General features: G+C 40.2%; 1 protein-coding gene across 2 annotated transcripts in view; it reads right to left on the bottom strand.

Annotated features, from left to right (window-relative positions):
• Positions 1 to 19165, bottom strand: part of ACPP (acid phosphatase, prostate) — a 50448-nt gene that overhangs the window by 17049 nt on the left and 14234 nt on the right. Inside the window, exons 4-8 of one of the 2 annotated variants that reach the window (XM_025375939.1) lie at positions 18854 to 19006; positions 14369 to 14467; positions 9272 to 9364; positions 6719 to 6851; positions 1776 to 1858 (exon numbers count right to left, since the gene is read on the bottom strand). In XM_025375939.1, the coding sequence (XP_025231724.1) occupies positions 1776 to 1858; positions 6719 to 6851; positions 9272 to 9364; positions 14369 to 14467; positions 18854 to 19006 (561 nt within the window). The remainder of the gene's footprint in view (positions 1 to 1775; positions 1859 to 6718; positions 6852 to 9271; positions 9365 to 14368; positions 14468 to 18853; positions 19007 to 19165) is intronic. The other variant, XM_025375940.1, reaches the window with a different exon arrangement.

Here is a 19165-nt window from a genome sequence, read left to right on the forward strand (position 1 = left end):
GCCTAAACTGTTTGGCAGTATGCACATATTCAAAAGGGGTTAGTAGTAATCTAATAGAGAGAGAGAAAAAAAAGGGGCTACAGATATGACATGCTGGAAGTCACACCATAAGTTAAAACTAGAAATCAGATTAGACACTACAAAAATTGGCAGAAATGACTAATTTCAGGCCTGTCTGTCTCCAGGAAGCACTCTGCTCCTGCCCAGGGCTATTTCCCTAGTCTATACCATTTAGGGCTCCTGATAATAAGCAAACTTCAGTCACCTCTTTCACCTTCTTGCATGAATAAAAACATGACTTTCTTTCTCCAGCCGCAGCTGAGAAACCTTTCGTCATGGAGACGTGAGTGAAAGGAGTCAGCACGCTATGTCCTGTTTACCTGCTCATCCCAGACTCCATGGGCAGCTATTTGAATGTATAATACAATTGCAGAATTTTCCCCCAACACGGTGTCTCTCCCTGGCTTCTCAGACTGTTCTCTCCCTGGCTTCTCCAAGATGAAAGCCTGTTCTAAGATCTCTTGCTCTGTTTTCTTTCTACTCCCAAATGTCGCTCTAACTTTGAGTTGCAGTCCTTCTTCTCTTTCCTCCTTCTATTCTCTTTGCCATCTGAAGTTTTCCGCTTAGATGCCCCTGTGGCATTTCAAACCTATTGTCTAATCGGTACATTTACCTAGCCCAAGACCACCTCCTTCCTGCCACTGAGAACTAAAAACTAGACTTCATCTGGGGCTTCACCTTCCACATCATTGTCTTCCACCTACTTCCAATTCATCACTGAGAATGCACACTCAGCTTTCGTTGTAACCTGCCTCACCTCTTTTCCTCTCCTGCCACTGCCCTAATTTTAGGCCATATCCCCATTTTTCTAGACTATCACAAAAGCTTTCTACACCATATCCTGTTCCCAACATCCAGTCATTCTACAAAATAATTAATTTCCAAAATGCTGCTCCTATCCTGTCACTCCTGCCCTGCCTTCCCTGAGTCAACACTGACAGGGGGTTCTCCCTTGCTTCCTTGCTTCTTTCTACAATTAAACAAAGAAGCAGCAGGACAACATGGCCCTTCAGCTGCCATCCAGCATAAACTTCTGACACTTTATATCAGGGCTGTCTAAAAAACTTTCCTTGATGATGGAAATGTTGTATATCTTTGCTGTCCAATTCAGTAGCCACTGGCTATATATGGTTATTGAACACCTGAAATGTGGCAAATACACTGAGGGATTTAATTTTTCATTCTAGTTAATCATAATTAATTGAAATGTAAGTAGCTACTTGTGGCTACTAGATTCCATATTGAGCAGCACAGTTAATGTCCACTAATTTGGTACCACCTTTTCCACGCACTACTCCTGGCCTTCCACCTATGTCCTAATGATTCACTTTATTTGTCCTACACACTAGTGAGGAGCACTTACTAAGCCCTTTCATCTTGATGTGTTGGATGTGCTGCCTTGTCCAGGAATCCTTTCTGCTTCTCTTCTCCACCCTCTTGGAACAGAAGGGATGCCTAGCTCTTCTGAGGCGCTAAAGCACTTGCCTGCATGGCATTTCCATACCGTTTTGTATAGTGTTTATGTTCGTCTTCTTGTTAGTTTAGATTATAAATCCCTTAAAGGCCAGAATGATGCATTTAATTCTAAAAGCTTTGTGCAAGTGCCTACTACGTACAAGGTGATGGGGAAACGAAGATAAAGAAGATGAGGTCCTGTGCTTCAAGAGATCATACACTTGAACAAATAGATGCTAAATGAAGACAAAAATACTTACTGTAGAATACATGATAAGTTTTTTGTAGCTTGGCATCTGAGTTGCTCTCTTCATGTGATTGAGGATTTCATTGACCAGGACACCTTAAAGGAGATGAATCAATAACAAAACTGAACCAAACATAAGCTTCTATTTTAGTTCATTAGCTCTTTGTCAATTCATAGCTGAAGACTCTTCCTGCCATGACTTAAGAAGTGGGGCAAAGATCTAATTTTGTTGAGCATCTGCTCTGTGCTAGGTAGTGTGATTTACATACCTTTTTAAAAAACTGAATCCTACGTCTCAACCCTTTTATAGGTAAGGAATCCTAAGTCCAGAGATATTAAGTGACTCACACAGCCAGGTGAGGAAAGCTGGATTGGCACACTAGGACTGTACCATACCAGGTTTTGTTAAAGCTCAGGTTAGGAGGCTGATAAACTTGGAAGGAACTTCAGACAGCTTTTTCAGATCATAAAAGAGAATTCTTAGCCCATGTTCTTCTCCAGAGCAGACCTGAAATGACAGCACAGCGGGTACTCCTCTGTTTTCACCCGTCTTGCTTCTACTCTCTGACAGTCAGACCTGTGGGAAGCCATGGGAGAAAGCAGCTCTCTGGATGTTTGTACAGATCATGGACTATTCTCTGTGGACCATTTTTCCACGTTACCCTAGGTGTCACTATGTGGGGGACAGCCAGCATCTTTAGCTTTCATTTGAGGTTCTGTCTGTCTTCAGTAGAGGAAACTTTTGCTCTTCACACTTTACATCTGAACACCTAACTGCTGTTGCTCCTCAGGTGGTGAAAGATAGATACAGAGCTTACAGTATTTATCCTATTTGTAGGCACTGAGGGCTGTGGGGTACCTTGTGGTGCCAAAACAGATCCTGTTTTAAGGACATGTTGCTTCAGAGATGTCTATAACTATCTGGTGTCTCTGTTGGTCTCTTTACACTGCATGTGCTCTCCTGGCTGAGAATGACCAGTAGGGGGTGTGTGTGTGTGTGTGTGAGTTGTAGTGAGCCGGTTATTGATATTAACAGATGGACTATAATCTCAGGTTCTGTAGTCCACTCAGCAAACACATACTGAGCAGCTATGATGGGCCAGATACTGTGCTAGGAGAATCAGACCTGGTCCCTGCCCTCCAAAAACTCATAAAACAGTAAGAAGAGACAGGTCTGTATACACCAGTGAGTATAAAAAGGGGTTAATTAAGGAGGTAGGTGATCTGCTGTTTCTGTAGATGCTGGAAATTCCTTGAGGATGAACAGGATAATCTGAAGGTACATGTCTAATAGGTCTAAATCCCTCCCTCTCAGAGAGGGTTGCCCTGTGGAATGCATTAGGGACTTTAGCTTGATTAACATGTCATATTGGTGCTAAACTCTGTGGCCAAGCTTTTGGGAGCCATGACAGCCACCTGCAATCAGCAACTTGCCCTTTGTCAACAAGTGCCTTTTGGTCAGGCTGCAGTTTTGGTAATGAATATATCAGTTCTTGGTTCTGGGATGATTACACCCTTATCCCAGGAGTGATTGGGGTGACTATCATGATTATCTTCAGGCTCTGGAATATCAATATTCTGTTTCATAGGGGAAACTGAGGCTCAGAGAGGCTCCGCAACTTAATCAGATTATACAACTTGTAAGCAGGGAAGGAGGGCTTTAAATCTAGCATGTCCTGTGTCAAAACCTTTATTTGTAATCATTAGACCATGCTATAGTGGAAAGCTAGCTTCAAAGTTATCTGTTGTATCCTTTTTAAATCTTCATAAACTAGACGAAATATCATTGATTTGAAGACATAAACTTTACTTCCTTCATTTCTAGTCTATAGCAGAGGTTGGCAAACTTTTCTGTAAAAGTCCAGAGAGTAAATGTCTTAGGCCTTGTGGGTTATAAAATCCGTTGCAACTACTCAGCTCTGCGGTGGTAGCTTGAAAGCAGCAATAGACAATGCATGAATGAATGAGTGTGGCTGTATTTCAGTAAAACTTGATTTACAAAACCAGGTAGTGGGCTGGATTTGGCATACAGGCAGTAGTTTGCCAACCTCTGGCCTAGAGCAAGAAGAGCTCTCTTTTCACTGATATGACCAGCCATATGGTCCTAAATTCGCCCCAGGGATTTTTTTTTTTTTTTTTGGTTTGTATGTGTGTGTGTGTGTGTGTGTGTGTGTGTGTGTGTGTGTTACTGAACAGTGTCACCCTTGAAGTTAAATGATGAAATAAACTTAGACTGGGCACAGTAGTTCATGCCTATTATTCCAGAACTTTGGGAGGCCAAGGTAGAGGATCGCTTGAGCCCAGGAGTTCAAGACTAGCCTGGGCAACATAGGGAGACCCTGTCTTGGCAAAAAAAAAAAAAAAAAAAAAAAATTAGCTGGACATGGTGGTGCATGCCTGTAGCCCCAGCTACTTGGGAGTCTGAGGTGGGAGGATCGCTTGAGCCTGGGAGGTCAAGGCTACGGTGAGCCCTGATCATGCTGCTGAACTCCAGCCTGGAGGACAGAGTGAGACTCTGTTTCAAAAACAAACATACAAACAAACAAAAATTACAAAGAAACAAAAACAAAACAAACTAACCAAAGAACTAGCAAAGGCCAGAAGATGGCCCTGATGTTTCCACATTACTCTTTGTCACTTAGACAATGTGTGTTTTCTGTATAGGACTCTGTTCAGCTGTTTCATCATTGAACGAACACGTAGTTGACAAATCTCTCTTGCCCAGCCAGATCTGAATAATAGTCTGAGCTTTTGTTTTGGCAGAACCACACAGGAGAAAATTTCCTGCTTAACAATGGTGCCGGACTTTTTCCAGAAAGCAGGACTGCTGGTTTCATACAAGTGCCAGCCTTTAGAATCCAAGATCAGGGAACATCTCAGAGAAGGACTCTTATAGATACAGTCTAGTTTAATCTCCTCATAGGTAGTGAAACAGAGATCCAGAGAGGGGAAGTGGCTTCTCCCAAATGTAATCTTCTAGTAGCCAAGGGGAATAAAAGAGGAAACATGAGGAAAGTGGAGCAACTCCATTTCTTATTCATATATACACATCCCTACATCTACTGTTAGACTACTGTCAACTCCCGTCTGGTATAAAGCATGTTGGGATTTTATTCAAATGCAGATCCTGATTCAACTCATTTGGGAGTGGGGCCTGTATTTCTAGCCAGGTGGTAGTTGATGCTGATGCCGCAAAGTAGACTGCACTTTGAGTCGTGAGGGGCTAGATGCCTGAATCCACCATAACTAGGTTGGGGGAAATAAATCAAGAGTCCCACTTCTACCATCTGATGGGGCTTGTGACTGAGTCACACTGCTGGCACCTGGTGGGCCAGAAATGAGGCTGAGTGCTTATGTGGCTTCCATGGCACCCTCTGCATCTTTTGTTGTTAAGCACTTAAGATTGAGCTTCTGCCCGTATACATAATATGTATCCTGCCTGGTAATTTTTTCCAACACTCCAGGTTCCATCTAAGACTCCTCTCTGGAGGCTCTTCCTTCCTTAAGGCTGGATCTCATTGCTCATGTGTTTAATTTGAAGTAAGGACTTGCACATTTCTACCAAGTCTGTCTCTGTACCATGCAATCAGGGTTTCTGTAATAGCAGGTCTACAACATCCTCATGTCATTAATGACCACTGTCGAAAATTTTTTGCCCCAACCTACTTTATTCATCTCACATGTATTTGCTCCTGACCATCCTGGTTTCATACCTCATTCCCCTGATTACAGCTTGCCTCACTCTTTATACCTGTTGTGCAGCCCTGCTTTTCTAGCTATAATTGACTCCTTTTCTGGTCAGTGATTTGAATTTTTTCCCTAGTTAAGTAGCCTCAGTGAACAACCTCCAAGTCTGGTCCAGCCCTAATATGCTTTGCCTCTAGGCATTCTCTTGGGATTTTGATGGACTTGTCCTGATGCTGTGGTGAATAGTGTCTGTCAATGGCTGGAGTCATGATGCGATTTTATTAATCTCAAAATGCCTCAAATATATGTGCCAACCTGACTTGGACCATCTCCTGTGGCTTGGACTTTCCTCATTATGTCAACCTGACATGATGGACTTTCTCTTCTTCTTTATCCCTAGTTTTAATACCTATGATAACCACATCTGAGTCTGACACCCCATTTGGTATCTTGGCCTGCCCATCCAGTTTCTCTCATCCCAGGAGAGAACATCTGTCCTTGTCTTTGCTGGTCCTGACTTTTTTCTTCCATCCACTTATCCTGATTACAAGAATCCAGCATCCTCTTGCCTGGGCCTGCCTTCATATGGCAGGGTGTCCTGTGCTACAAAGAACCAGTTCTAACCAAGAAGAGGCATCACTGATAAATAATTCTCAATAGCTTTCAATGTCAATGAAAAATTTCAAGCTGTGTTATAAACTTGTCAGTTGCAACGTATTTTAATAGTGCATAATTAGTCTGAAAAATATAACAATTTGCCTGAAAAATATATTTTATCAGCTTTCAGAATGACTACCACTCAGGGTTTCAGGAAAACAGGCCACTTTTGTCATACCTCCCACTCGAAAAATTCATCATATAGGCCACAAGACACAACTGATTTTCATGGGACTCAGACAAAGATCCTTGATTCTTGATCTGGAAGGGATGGAAAGGATCATTTAGCTTTGGCTTTCATTTTCCAGATAGAAAACTAAGGGCCTGAGTGAGTAATAGTTATGATTACACTAACATATGACATTGATTGACAGTGTATTATGTACCAGGTACTGTTTGTTCTAAGCCCTTTAAATACATACATTCATCTTAATACTCACTGTCTATGAAGTAGGAATCATTAATATCCCCATTTTGCAGAATGGAAGCTGGTGTAAGAGTGATTAAGTGAATTGTCTGAGATCACACAATTGATTAGTGGAGGGACTAGGACTCAGACCCAGATCATTCAACCACAAATCCAATATGCCCCTCTCATTTTTTAATACTTACCCCCTTGGAGCCTAGATTTCTCTTTCTGCTTGTGAATTCCATAGAGGGACAGGAGGGACAATTCTGACAATTCTCTCAGTTTGGTCATGGCGTCCTCAGTGGCCCAGGAAGGTAAAGTGAAATTGTGAACACTCTGTAGCAAAGAAAAAGGAAGAAAAATGTATGTGTATTTGTATGACTGTCCTCTTTGTTGACTTGTTTTATCCTTTTTCACCCCACAAGAACTAGTAGGGCCAGACTTGCTTGTCCTGCCATTTCTTTCTAAGAGAACTTCATATTGTGATAAGTAGTGGTATTGACTTTCAGAAGAGAAGCTTATATAAATGAATTTGTCCATTCCTACCCAGCCCGTAGCTTTTGGTTTAACTCTGGATCAGTGGGTGGCTCATATTTTGTAGAGTAAGGGTGCAGTAGGGAAATAATACCTCATTCCTTTATGAAAGGGTTAGAAATCTTTCTATGAACCTGATAGAGTTAAATGATATTTCCTTAAAAGCTGAATGGGGGGAGGCTGAGGCAGGAGAATGGTGTAAACCCGGGAGGCGGAGCTTGCAATGAGCTGAGATCCGGCCACTGCACTCCAGCCTGGGCGACAGAGCGAGACTCCGTCTCAAAAAAAAAAAAAAAAGAAAAAAAAAAGCTGAATGGGCTACCTGAGGGGCCAGTTAGGAAAGGCAATATATTTCTGGAGCCTTCAGTAATATATTCTCCCCTACCCCTGTCAAGGTCTAGTTTGCTGACTTTTTTTTTTTTTTTTTTCCAGAGACAGGGTCTTGCTCTGTCACCAAAGCTGGAATGCAGTGGCCATCACAGCTCACTGTAACCTCAAACTCCAGGGCTCAAGCAATCCTCCCACCTCAGCCTCCTGAGTAGTTGGGACTATAGGTGCATGCCATCACATGTGGTGCTTTTTTTTTTTTTTTTCTGAGACAGAGTCTTGCTCTGTCACCTAGCCTGGAGTGCAGTGGCACGATTTCAGCTCGCTGCAACCTCCACCTCCTGTGTTCAAGCGATTCTCTTGCCTCAGCCTCCTGAGTAGCTGAGGATTACAGGCATGCGCCACCATACCTGGATAATTTTTGTATTTTTAGTAGAGATGAGGTTTCTCCATGTTGGCCAGGCTGGTCTCAAACTCCTGAGTTCAGGCAATCCACCCACCTCAGCCTCCCAAAGTGCTGGGATTACAGGCATGAGCCACTGCACCTGGCCAAACGTGGCTAATTTTTAAAAGTGTTTTGTAGAGGTAGTGCCTTGTTATGCTGCCCAGGCTCATCTTGAACTTCTGGCCTCAAAAGATCCTCCCATCTCAGCCTCCCAAAAGTGCTGGGATTACAGGCAGGAGCCACCATACCTGGCTGTAGTTCACTGACTCTTGAGGAAAGCCTGCACCTTGCACACAGTAGATACTTGGTAAATGTGTTAAAATGAATGAATAAGTACAAGCAGGGCAGGTAGACACCTTGTGCCAATATTTATTACCCGTTAGGAAGAGTTGATTAGGAGTCCCCCAGTTTCAAATGCAGGATTAAGAGAGACAGAAAGTGAGTTCGTGAAAGAAGAGACCAAAGTGGAGTGACCTACAGAGGAAATAAGTGAGAGAGATTTGGAAAAGATATCACGTAACATGACCACATTTTGGAATAGCTCAGATCAAACTGTCATAAGGCAGAAAAAAAAATCAAGACTGGAACGAAAATGGGGGCTCCTGCTTTCACTGAAGAGTCTTTTACAGGGCTAATGAATTTTCACTGAAATAGATGCTGATGATAAAGTGAAAATACTGGGAAAGTAGCATGTGATTGGGTCAATTAACTCTAGGATGGATGGAGGCAAACTGTGTCATCTGTTATTAAGATGGGACTACGGAAGTAATTGCTGCCCCCTAGACTGTCATGATGACCTCAAAGTTAGAAATCAATATGAATTAGATGGGTGGTCAGAATCTTGCCCCGTATTTAGTGAACTAGTTGGGAAAACGGGAATAGAGAGTACCAGAAGGTAGAGCATGGTGAGTGAGAAACACCATGTAACCTTGAAAAACAATCATAATTTATCTGGCCACAAAGGATATTTCAAGTGCATCGCAAAGCAAGAAAGAGGTTCTTTCCTGGTAAGCAAAGATAAATAGCCTGACTTGTGTTTTGCTTGTTTATTTCTACATTTGGAAATCAGGTAATTTCCCCCTCTTTCTTTATAACAACATTGTTTTTTCATTAAGACCCAGGACAGGAACTCAGCATTTTGGAGTGGCTGCAAAATGAATAAGCTCCTACTGAATCCAAACGGGGAAAAAACTAAAGTGGAAACTCATAGAAGAAAAGCTGTTTTGCTTGTAATTTTCCAAAGGGCGAAAACATAAATAATAATAGAGAGAAAAGAGAAGTTAGCATTTTCAAGTTAATCTAAGGAAGTTGTGAATTATGTTTCAACGTCGAAAGAAGTATGAGTAATACATTCATAAAGAAGTAAAAGAAAATATATTCATCTATTTCAAAATAAGCATGAATCATAAAATCAGATTGCAAGTTAACCTGTCATTTTTTTTTCTTTTACCTCACAATATAAAGGGTCGTAGATTTTACTCCAAATTCCAAAAAGGTCCTTGTCATGGAATCCTGAAAGTTTTCCCAAGGTAGCTATAAAATCCTGAAACACAAACAGAGAAAGAAAAATTCCTATACAGGTTTCTCAGCTTCAGCACTATTGATATTTTGGGCTGGACAATTCTTGTTTGTGGAGAGCTGTCCTGTGCATTACAGGATGTTTCGGAGTATCCTGGCCTCTGCCCACTAGGTGCCAGTAGCATTCCTAATCTCCCACTTGTGTAACCCAGAATGTCTCCAGACATTGCCAAATGTTCCTTGTGAGGCAAATGTGCCTCTGTTGAGAACCACTGTTCTTCACAGAAAAATGCACCAGTAATATTGGTTACGATAATGCCATTCCAAAGAATTTTACAAACACGAATTGATTATTTCTTCTTACTACATTTAAAATATAGATAGATGCTGGCTCTCTGTCACATGTTCCTGGTGTGTGCTGGAACTGGATTGAAGTGCACTGCCTCAGATTATTTTTAGAAGTGAGTAAAGTATAACTCATGTGTAAATATGTCCCAGGTGAGAAAAGAAAGCATATTTCAGGCCAAAGCATCCAGGAAAATGCAACAGAAATAGGACTTGGTCTTTGGCTGTACATATAACACTTGGATGGAATGCAGATCTTTCACTAGGTTCTGAATGTTTCTTGAATTGTCGCAATAATGAGACCCAATGTTCAGCTATCTGATTGCTGAAATTGGCAGCCATTTCTGGGAAGCCTTTTGGAAGATAGTCTGTCTGATGGATGAAATTTCTAGGGAACTACAATTTGCCAATATTAACCCCAACAGATTTTCATAAAATACATAGAAATTATTGTTAAAGAGCTCCTACTGCCATTTTCTCAAACATAAAAGCTCCAGGGCCAGATGACTATCATAGAGGAATTCTACCAAGCTTTTCAAGAGTAAATTATTCTAATGCTATTTTAACTGTTCTGGAGCATAGAAGATGAAAGAAAACTTTCAAAAACTTCTTATGCATTAAGTGTAACACGGATACTGACAAAGGTTGCCCCCAAAATAAAACTGTTAGTTCAATGCGATATCAATGCAAAAGGTGTAAATAAAATAATAGAAAGTAATTCAATGTCACATAAAAGGAAATGGGTTTGATTTGAGAAATGTAAAGTCTGTTCAACACTGGTAAATCTATGAATGTAATCAATCATTGTAATTAATCCAAGGAGAAAAATAATTTGATTATATTTAAAAATGTTAAAACAATCATTCAGGAGATTAAACAGCTAATATTGATTTTAAAAAATACACTCAAGAAAATATGAAAGGTGGATACTTCCTTAATTTGATAAAAATATGTCTATTTTAGTTTAAAAGCCTGTATGCTTGTTAGGAAAACTCCTCTAAAATCAGAAATAAGACAAGCATACCCACTACCAACACTGCCCATAACATTATACTGTAAGTAGTGGCCAGTGCAAATAGGCAAAAGGAAGAAATCAGAGGTACACATTTTTGAAAACTGGAGATATTGTAAACCTGAAACAAACGTAACAAAAAATGTAAAGACATATATGGAGAAAACCCTAAAATAGTCTTTAAGATAAAACAAGTAGAAACATGTACCATATTCTTAGAAAGGAAGATTTGACAGTGAAAAGTTGCAAATTCTCCCTAAGTTAAATAAATTTAATATGATCCTAATGAAAATACTAAAAATTAAAAAATAATTTTGGAACTAGAGAAGCTGACTCTAAAGTTCACAAAGAAAATTAAAACATAACCATGGAAACTCAGAAAAAGCAATGAGGGATGACTAGCCCTTTAGATATTAAAGCATATTATAAAGTCTTAATAATTAAAACCCAAGTTTTGGCTAATAAAAAATTAAACAGAATAAAAATTACATAAATAGGCCCCACACATATGGGAATTTTAATATATAATAGCTTAAATAAGTGGAGAAAAAATGAACTTTTCAATAAATAATGATGGGGCAATTAGATAATCTTCCAGGAAAAAACTTAAACAGGATACATACTTCATACCTCCTCACCAGTATGAACTATAAATGAATTCAATATATAAATGAGAAATGAAGCTAGAGTGGAATTAGAAGAAAGCATTGCAGACTTCCTTTATAACCTAGGAGTGGGGAAAGCTTTTCCAAACATGACTCAAAATATAGAAGCCATGTAAGAATACATCGATGCAGAACCTACATGACAAGAGCACGGTAAGCAGTTAATAGACAAACTTTTTTTAAAAAATGCCATTCATTATGTGTGATATTGTGAAATATATATTTGATCTTTTTTTTTTTTTTTCTTTTGAGATGGAGTTTCACTCTTATTGCCCAGGCTGGAATGCAGTGGCACCATCTCGGCTCACTGCAACCTCCACCTCCTGGGTTCAAGTGATTCTCTTGCCTCAGCCTCCCGAGTAGCTGGGATTACAGGCGCCTGCCACCATGCCTGGCTAATTTTTTTGTATTTTTAGTAGAGATGGGGTTTCACTAAGTTGGCCAGGCTGGTCTCGAACTCCTGACCTCAGGTGATCCAACCACCTTGGCCTTCCAAATTGTTGGGATTATAGGCGTGAGCCACTGTGCCCGGCCTTATATTTGGTCTTCATCCCCATTTTCTGCCATAGAACTCCTAAAATCCTTGGAGTCTCCAAAATATGTCTTTTTGCATGCTAATGATTGATTGATGGCTCGCAGTCCCTGGCCAGCTTTAGGATGGGGGCTGGTCACCTGAAAGCCAAGGCTAGGATTAGAGCATTGGTACTTTTAGCCCTACTTCAGAACCTCTGGGGAGGGGAGGGAGTTAAAATTTAAGTTGATAGCCAACAGCCTATGGCTTAATCAATCATGCCTATGCAATGAAATCTCCATAAAGAGCCCAAAAGGACAGGGTTCAGAGAGCCTTCAGACAGCTGAACACATAGAGGTTCCTGGAATGTGGTGGTCCTGAAGAAGGCAGGCAAGCTCCTTGACCTTTTCCTTATATCTTTTGTAATATCCTTTGTAATAACTGGTAACTGTGTTTCCCTGAGTTCTGTGAGCTGCCCCTGCAAACTGATCGAACCCAAAGAGGAAGTCTTGGGAACCCCAACTTAAAGCCAGTCTCTCAGAAGTTTGGAGGTCTGGACTTTCATCTACGTCTGAGGTGGCAGGTTGGGGGCGGCCAGTTTTGGGGCCTGATCCCTCAACCTGTAGGATCTGATGCTATCTCCTGATAGATGGTGTCAGAACTGAATTGGAGGCCAACAGCTGGTGTCCACTACAGAACAGGCGGCCTGTTCGTGGGGAGAGATCCCCCGTATTTGGTCACAGAAGTCTTCTGTCTGTGTTGATTGATGTTGTCAAGCGAGAAAAACAGGAAAAAGCACATTGAGTGTGTTTTTTTCACACACAAAATATTACAGACAGAAATGTTAAAATACATAGAAAAAAGCTTCTAAAAACTTATAGTAAAAGGAAAATCAATCATCCAAAAGAAAAATAGTCAAGGGATATTGATATTGATATAAAAGGAAATACAAACGGCATTTAACTGATGAGAACACACGGACACACAGAGGGGAACAACACACACTGGGGCCTCTCGGAGAGTGAAGGGTGGGAGGAGGGAAAGGGTCAGGAAAAATAACCAATGGGTACTGGGCTTTATACCTGGGTGACGAAATAATCTGTAGCAACAAACCCCCATGACACACATTTACCTATGTAACAAACCTGCTCTTGTACCCCTGAACTTAAAATAAAAGTTAAAAAAGAAATACAACCCCAGAAAACAAACCAAAACATGGCATTTAACTAGATGAAGATGCCCAAACTCACTCATCACACAAAAAAAGTACTACAGCACGATGTTGTACAGTAGGTATAATAGTGAGCTTCCTTGTCTTATTCCTAATTTTAGAGAGGATGGATGCTTCTAGTGATATTATTTTTCACTTACCAGATTGGCAAATATCCCCAGAGTGGTTTACATACTGTTGGCAAAGTTGTGGAGAAATGAGCACTTGCATGCAGTGCCGATAGAAGTAGAAAGTAGTAAAACCTCTTTGGAGGGCAAACTAATAATATCTCAAATTAACCCAGAAGGTCTACTTCTAGGATATTATCCCACAGGTATTCTTGTGAAACTATTTAGATGCACAAGATATTTATACATGCTGTTTGTAAAAATGCAAGATTGAAAAATGACCCATATCAATAGGGGCTGGTTAAATAAATTATGGCATAAATAGAAATATTACACATTTGTTAAAAAAAGGAAAAGAAAGAAAAGGAGGAAACTATTTACATACAGATATAGAAATATTTCCAATATATTTCGTTAAATGGAAAAAAAAAAAAAAACCAAACCAAGGTGCCCAGCCCCGTGAATAGTATACCATTTTCATTTAACAAGAGGAGAAACTATCAGAATATATTTTTATGTTTGTATATGCATAAGGAAATTGGAAGACTGTATGAAATATTACATAAAAGACTACATAAAATACATAAAAGACTGCATAAAATTAATACATAAAAGACTACTAGGAAATAATGCTAGTGGTTACCTGTGGGGTCATGGAGACTTCCACTGTATTCCTTTTTAGATTTTCTAATTTTTGGACAGCATGAAGTATTACTCATTCAAAAGATTATTTTAAAAGGTACACAGCATTATATCTACCTTTTGTATTGTGCCGAAAATGAGTATTTTGCAAAATAGAAACATAGAAACAAAAAAGGACTATCCTTTGTATATGAAGACAATAATCCCAGCCCCTCAGCCTGAATAAGGAAGGCAATTTTAGACTTCTATTTATTCTCATCCAGCCATTTACTCACACCTGGTTCCTCCTAAGGCCATGAGTAAAGGATTCAAAAGGACTGGCCTGTCTATCCGCTTGTGACCCCCGTACAGGGAAGGGAAGCAGGAGTGATGACCCCCCTCATTAAATATTCTAACCCATTGCTATAACCAGCCACTGACAGATGTATTTGTCCCATCTTTTTAAGAAGCCAAAGCTTCATCTTGTGTCTTGGCCCTCACACTCAAGTACACCACTAAACAAAACTAGCTTTTAACCTTATAAGGGTGCAGCCTCTTCTGGAATTCCTCTGATGTCAAAGTCTCACTCCCAAGTTCTTGAAAACGAGGGCAGTTCCTGAAAGGCAGGTATAGCAACTGAGGATAAGAGAAAAATCATGAAACCGTTATGAGTCAGAAGGACTTTGCTAAATATGCTGCAGCAATATTTTAAGCCTCATTAGGTCCAAAGCAACCTTAATAAAATATTCAAATGTGTTTTGAGCCAAGTGGAAATTCCAAAATTGGGGAGAAAGAATCAAATGATCTACAGGTCTTGAAATAGTAGGATATGTATTCAGAAATGAAAATTCTTTTTTTTTCTTTCATAAACTTGCCGTGATATAACTGTGCTGTTGGTAAATATTTACACTTCTTGATCTTCCATGTGAACAACTGTTATCTTGCTTCCTCCCCAATCCGTTTCATTTCTTGCACTAGGTGCACATCTGTACACACACACACACACACACACCCCAACACGTGTACGTATGGAGAAACGAATTTGATTCTGGAAAAAATCGTAAGTCAATTAATCACTCATTGACTTCAGTTTTTGCAAATTTGCAGACTGTTAAAATAAGAGAACATATTAAATACTTAGAAAAATATACTTCAAAAACCTGTTGTGAGGACAAAGTGATCTTCCTAAGATTAATTAAAATTTGACAGCGTTTTGTAATTTTAACTATAACCCACAGGTTTGTGGCTCCTAAGTTTATTTTGTTGCCCTTACTTTCCATCTGTGGCTAGTCCTGTATTTCTAGCCCTTGATAGAAATAACTAATTTGGATGTTTCTCTTTTTCCTCAAATTTAACATGTACAAGGCTAAACTTGTACATGTTACAAGGGCCTTCTTGCTGTCCCTGAAGGCACAGGCTTAGGATCTCTGCATAAAACTGTTCCCTGCCTTGAACACTCCCCAACTGACTTCTACTCCTCTTCTAGCCATCCTTCCGCGGCCTCTATCATATTAAAATGAATTCCTCTAGGAACTGCACTGCCCTCTTTTCCTATTACTGTCCCTTGTCACTCCTCTCCAGCAATGCTGTGGGCCTTCTTGCTGTCCCGGAAGGCACTGGCTTAGGAGCTCTGCATAAAACTGTTTCCTGCCTTGAACCCTCCCCAGTTGACTTCTACCCCTCTTCCAGCCATCCTGCACCAGTCTCTATCATATTGACCTATTTCATTTCTTTCCAGGAACTCATCGCCATTGGACATTATTTTATTTACTTCTTTATCATCTATTTTCTATAACATATAAACTTGATGAGAGCGAGGATCGTGTCTGTTTTGTTCACTGCTGCAATGTCAATGCCCAGCACAGGGCTTGGCATATTAGTAGCTACTCAGAAAACATTTATTTTAAAAGTTGCTTCCTGTCCATCATTTCTGATTCTGTGTGTCACCTTGTCTTACCTTGCTTCTCTTCCTCTAACATCTTTTACCATCTCATTTCAGGCCTTATTTCTTAATTCCCAAATTGCTTCATAGTTATTCTCTGGGGCTCCAGTGTCTTTTCCTTCCAAGCTACTGTCAGGCAAGTGCCTGCAAGTACCACTCATCACATGTGCATAATACTGAAGAATGTATACAGGTTTCTTTTAGGTCCATTGCTTTAGTCTAAATTTGCATGCATGGCTTTCAAATTTTTCCACAGGAGAAATTAAATTGTTGAGAGAAAAAGCACAAGACTGTTCATTAAAAGGCCTTGATTTTAATTAATTACTTTCTGGATGTTAGTTTTTTTTCATCCACAAATTGAGTCAGGCTGAAAATAAACAGAATAATCACCGAGACATCTGTCCAGAATTTTGCAGTTTACAGTGTATTTTCCATTTTTGAACTAACTTGACTTTCATAAATCCCTAAGAAGAAGTTAGGTGGGTGCTATTTTCTCATTTTACAGAAAGGAAACTGAGATTTACGGAGGTTACTCAAGGTCATATATCTGAAGTGGTTGTTGGCTCTCAGACGTAGGTTTTCCAACTTCAAATCCAGCCCTTCTTCTCAAGATTCCTCCTGGCTATTAAATTTGGATTATCTAATCTGTGTCCAATATAATCAATTTTATTTTCATTCTCTTTCTAAATATGAACTCTGGGCACAGAAGAACTGGGATTCTACATATTTACTCACGGTCATGTTTTTGTGCTGCTGCCTTCTTCTTCTTCCTCCCTCTCCTCTGAGTTCTGGTTCAAGTTCTCACTCTTTTTTGAAGACCTGAACTACTGCCCTGTGGAAACTGCACGTATATCTCATTCTCTGACTTCACCCAGCATATGTGGTTTGTACTTGAAATTATTGCCCGCCATCTTATAATGTCTTCTACACATTTCACACATGCTAATTTGCTTTCATCAGACAAATTATACATTAGAAAAACTGGGCCTCCTATTTCTCTACAGTATTTGGCACAGCTAATTGCTGGGAATAAGCTAGTGTTGACTGGTTTCATTAGACTTCTTAGTTGATATGAGATAATTTTTTTGACCTTAGTGAATCAGATAGATGGAAGCCATAGGTAGATAATGTTCCTTGCTTCCCTCTTTCTCTCCCTCACTTTTCCTGTTTCTTTCCTCTTCTTCTACTGGCACCTGCATTCTCTTTCTGTGTAATTTAATTACTATCATTCAGGATTAACGGTTAAATAGCTGCTGTGTTCTGCATTTTGCTAAATTTTGGTGCTGCTATTCAGTCTTTTTATTTTTATTTTTATTTTTGAGATGGAGTTTCGTTCTTGTTGCCTAAGCTGGAGTGCAATGGTGCAATCTCGGCTCACTGCCACCTCTGCCTCCCAGGTTCAAGTGATTCGCCTGCCTCCGCCTCCCAAGTAGCTGGGATTACAGGCGTGCACCACCATGCCCAGCTAATATTTGTACTTTTAGTAGAAACAGGGTTTCACCATGTTAGCCAGGCTGGTCTCGAACTGCTGATCTGCCCACCTCGGCCTCCCAAAGTGCTGGGATTACAGGCATGAGCCACCGCACCCGACCTCCAGTCTTTATCTCTGCAGAAAAGGCTGCTAAAAGTGATTATTTTTCTTTTCAGAATAAAATATTCACAAATGCTTAAGAATACTGGTAATCATAATACTTCCCTCCTGATTCTGTGAAGGGAAAGAGATATAAATAAATCATCCTGTCTTTTCAAGAAACAGCAGAAAAATGGTTGGAGTAGATTTACCTCCAGTGACTTTCTACACAGCATTTGGGAAAAATCCTTAAGTCCCTAGATGCAGCAATTAAGTCAAATTTCTAGGGGTGCTGGCAGGGCAAAGAGGATAGTAACCTACCCCAGAGGTCACTGGGCAAAAGTCTGGGTCCAGCAGTCAGTCTAAGCTTCAGCCATAAAGAGTTGAGATGGTCATGCCTATGATGGGACTGCAGGGAAATTAGGAAGGGATTCTTTGTCCAAAACTATTCCTTGCATATAGCCTTAAGTTCCACACCTGGAAGATTAGTTAGATCTATCTGTTACTACTTTAAAAATACCAATTCCTCTGAAAAGGTTAAAGAGTGCTTGGTCGGTCCCACCCTGTGTAAATACGTTTGAGAGTTTCTCTCAAAACAGCCCCATTCAGGCAGCTTGGTTTATAGTGCTGGTTCTCAAACTTGGCTCCCCACTGGAATCATCGAGGGAGATTATTTTTTAAAAACTGATGCCTGGGTCCACCCTCAGACATTCCGATTTCTTATGGAGAGTGCCCTGGGCATCAGGACTCTTTAAAAAAAACCCACGTGATTCTAATATGCAGCTAAGTCTTAGAATCACGATTTTATAGGGAAGAAAATTGCTCTGGAATGAAATAGGCCTAGTTTTAATCCCAGAGTGATGCTTGCCAGCAGTGTGGCTTTGGACCAATTTGTTTATTATTTAACCTCTCCAAGCACTTATTTCCCTTACTATAAAAGGAGAACAAGAATATTATCCATTCAGAGTTGTTATGAAAGGTAACATGATGACGCATATAAAATGTCGGGCAATAATTATGTACTCAAATCTTTCTTTTTTCTCTACCTAGGAATGTGGGTTTTCATGAGCGGAGGAGTGTTTGGCAGCATAGAGATCTCTGGATAATCTGGAGAGAGGAGAAACCTGTGTGGGGCACCAAAAGCCTGGGAATTAAAGGCAGAACACTGGGAGACTCCTCTCTCTCTCTCTCTCTCTCTCTCTCTCTCTGTCTCTCTCTCTCTCTGTGTGTGTGTGTGTGTGTGTGTGTGACGAAGAGGCAGCAAATTGCCAAGAGTTGCAAGAGTGGCAAAACAATGTGGATCATACAGATCCAAAGATAAATTTGGTTCCTACTCTCTCTTAGCTAGGGGTTTCCATGTCCTAAATTGTCCTTTGTATCTTTATTTAAGAAAGAATTAAAACTGCATAGTTCAAGGAGTATCCAGACTCCCAAATCCACAACTACTGAGTAGCCTGCCTTCCTCATTCTAGGTCCATCTGAAATCTCCTGGTTTTCCCAGTATACTGACCTGATCTTCAGAAAGAGGAACTGTGTGCACTGGAATGGGCTGCCAGAGTAGGTTAGGATTCCAGATGCTGACACCCTCTGGGGGAAACAGGGCTGCCAGGTTTGTCATAGCACTCATCAAAGTACGGTCAACGTCTGTGCTTCGAATGTAAACCTAAGTAGGAAAATCAAAGCAGAAGCGAACGTAAAGGGAACATGAGGTTTTCTTCTGCAGAGTTGCAAAGGTATTAGAGAAAGGACAGGACACCCACAGTGAAATGTTACAGGCATTGTGCTAACATCGGAATCTTTTTTTTTTTTTTTTTTTTTTTTT

Source organism: Theropithecus gelada, chromosome 2, assembly GCF_003255815.1.
Source record: "Theropithecus gelada isolate Dixy chromosome 2, Tgel_1.0, whole genome shotgun sequence".
Classification (NCBI taxonomy): domain Eukaryota; kingdom Metazoa; phylum Chordata; class Mammalia; order Primates; family Cercopithecidae; genus Theropithecus; species Theropithecus gelada.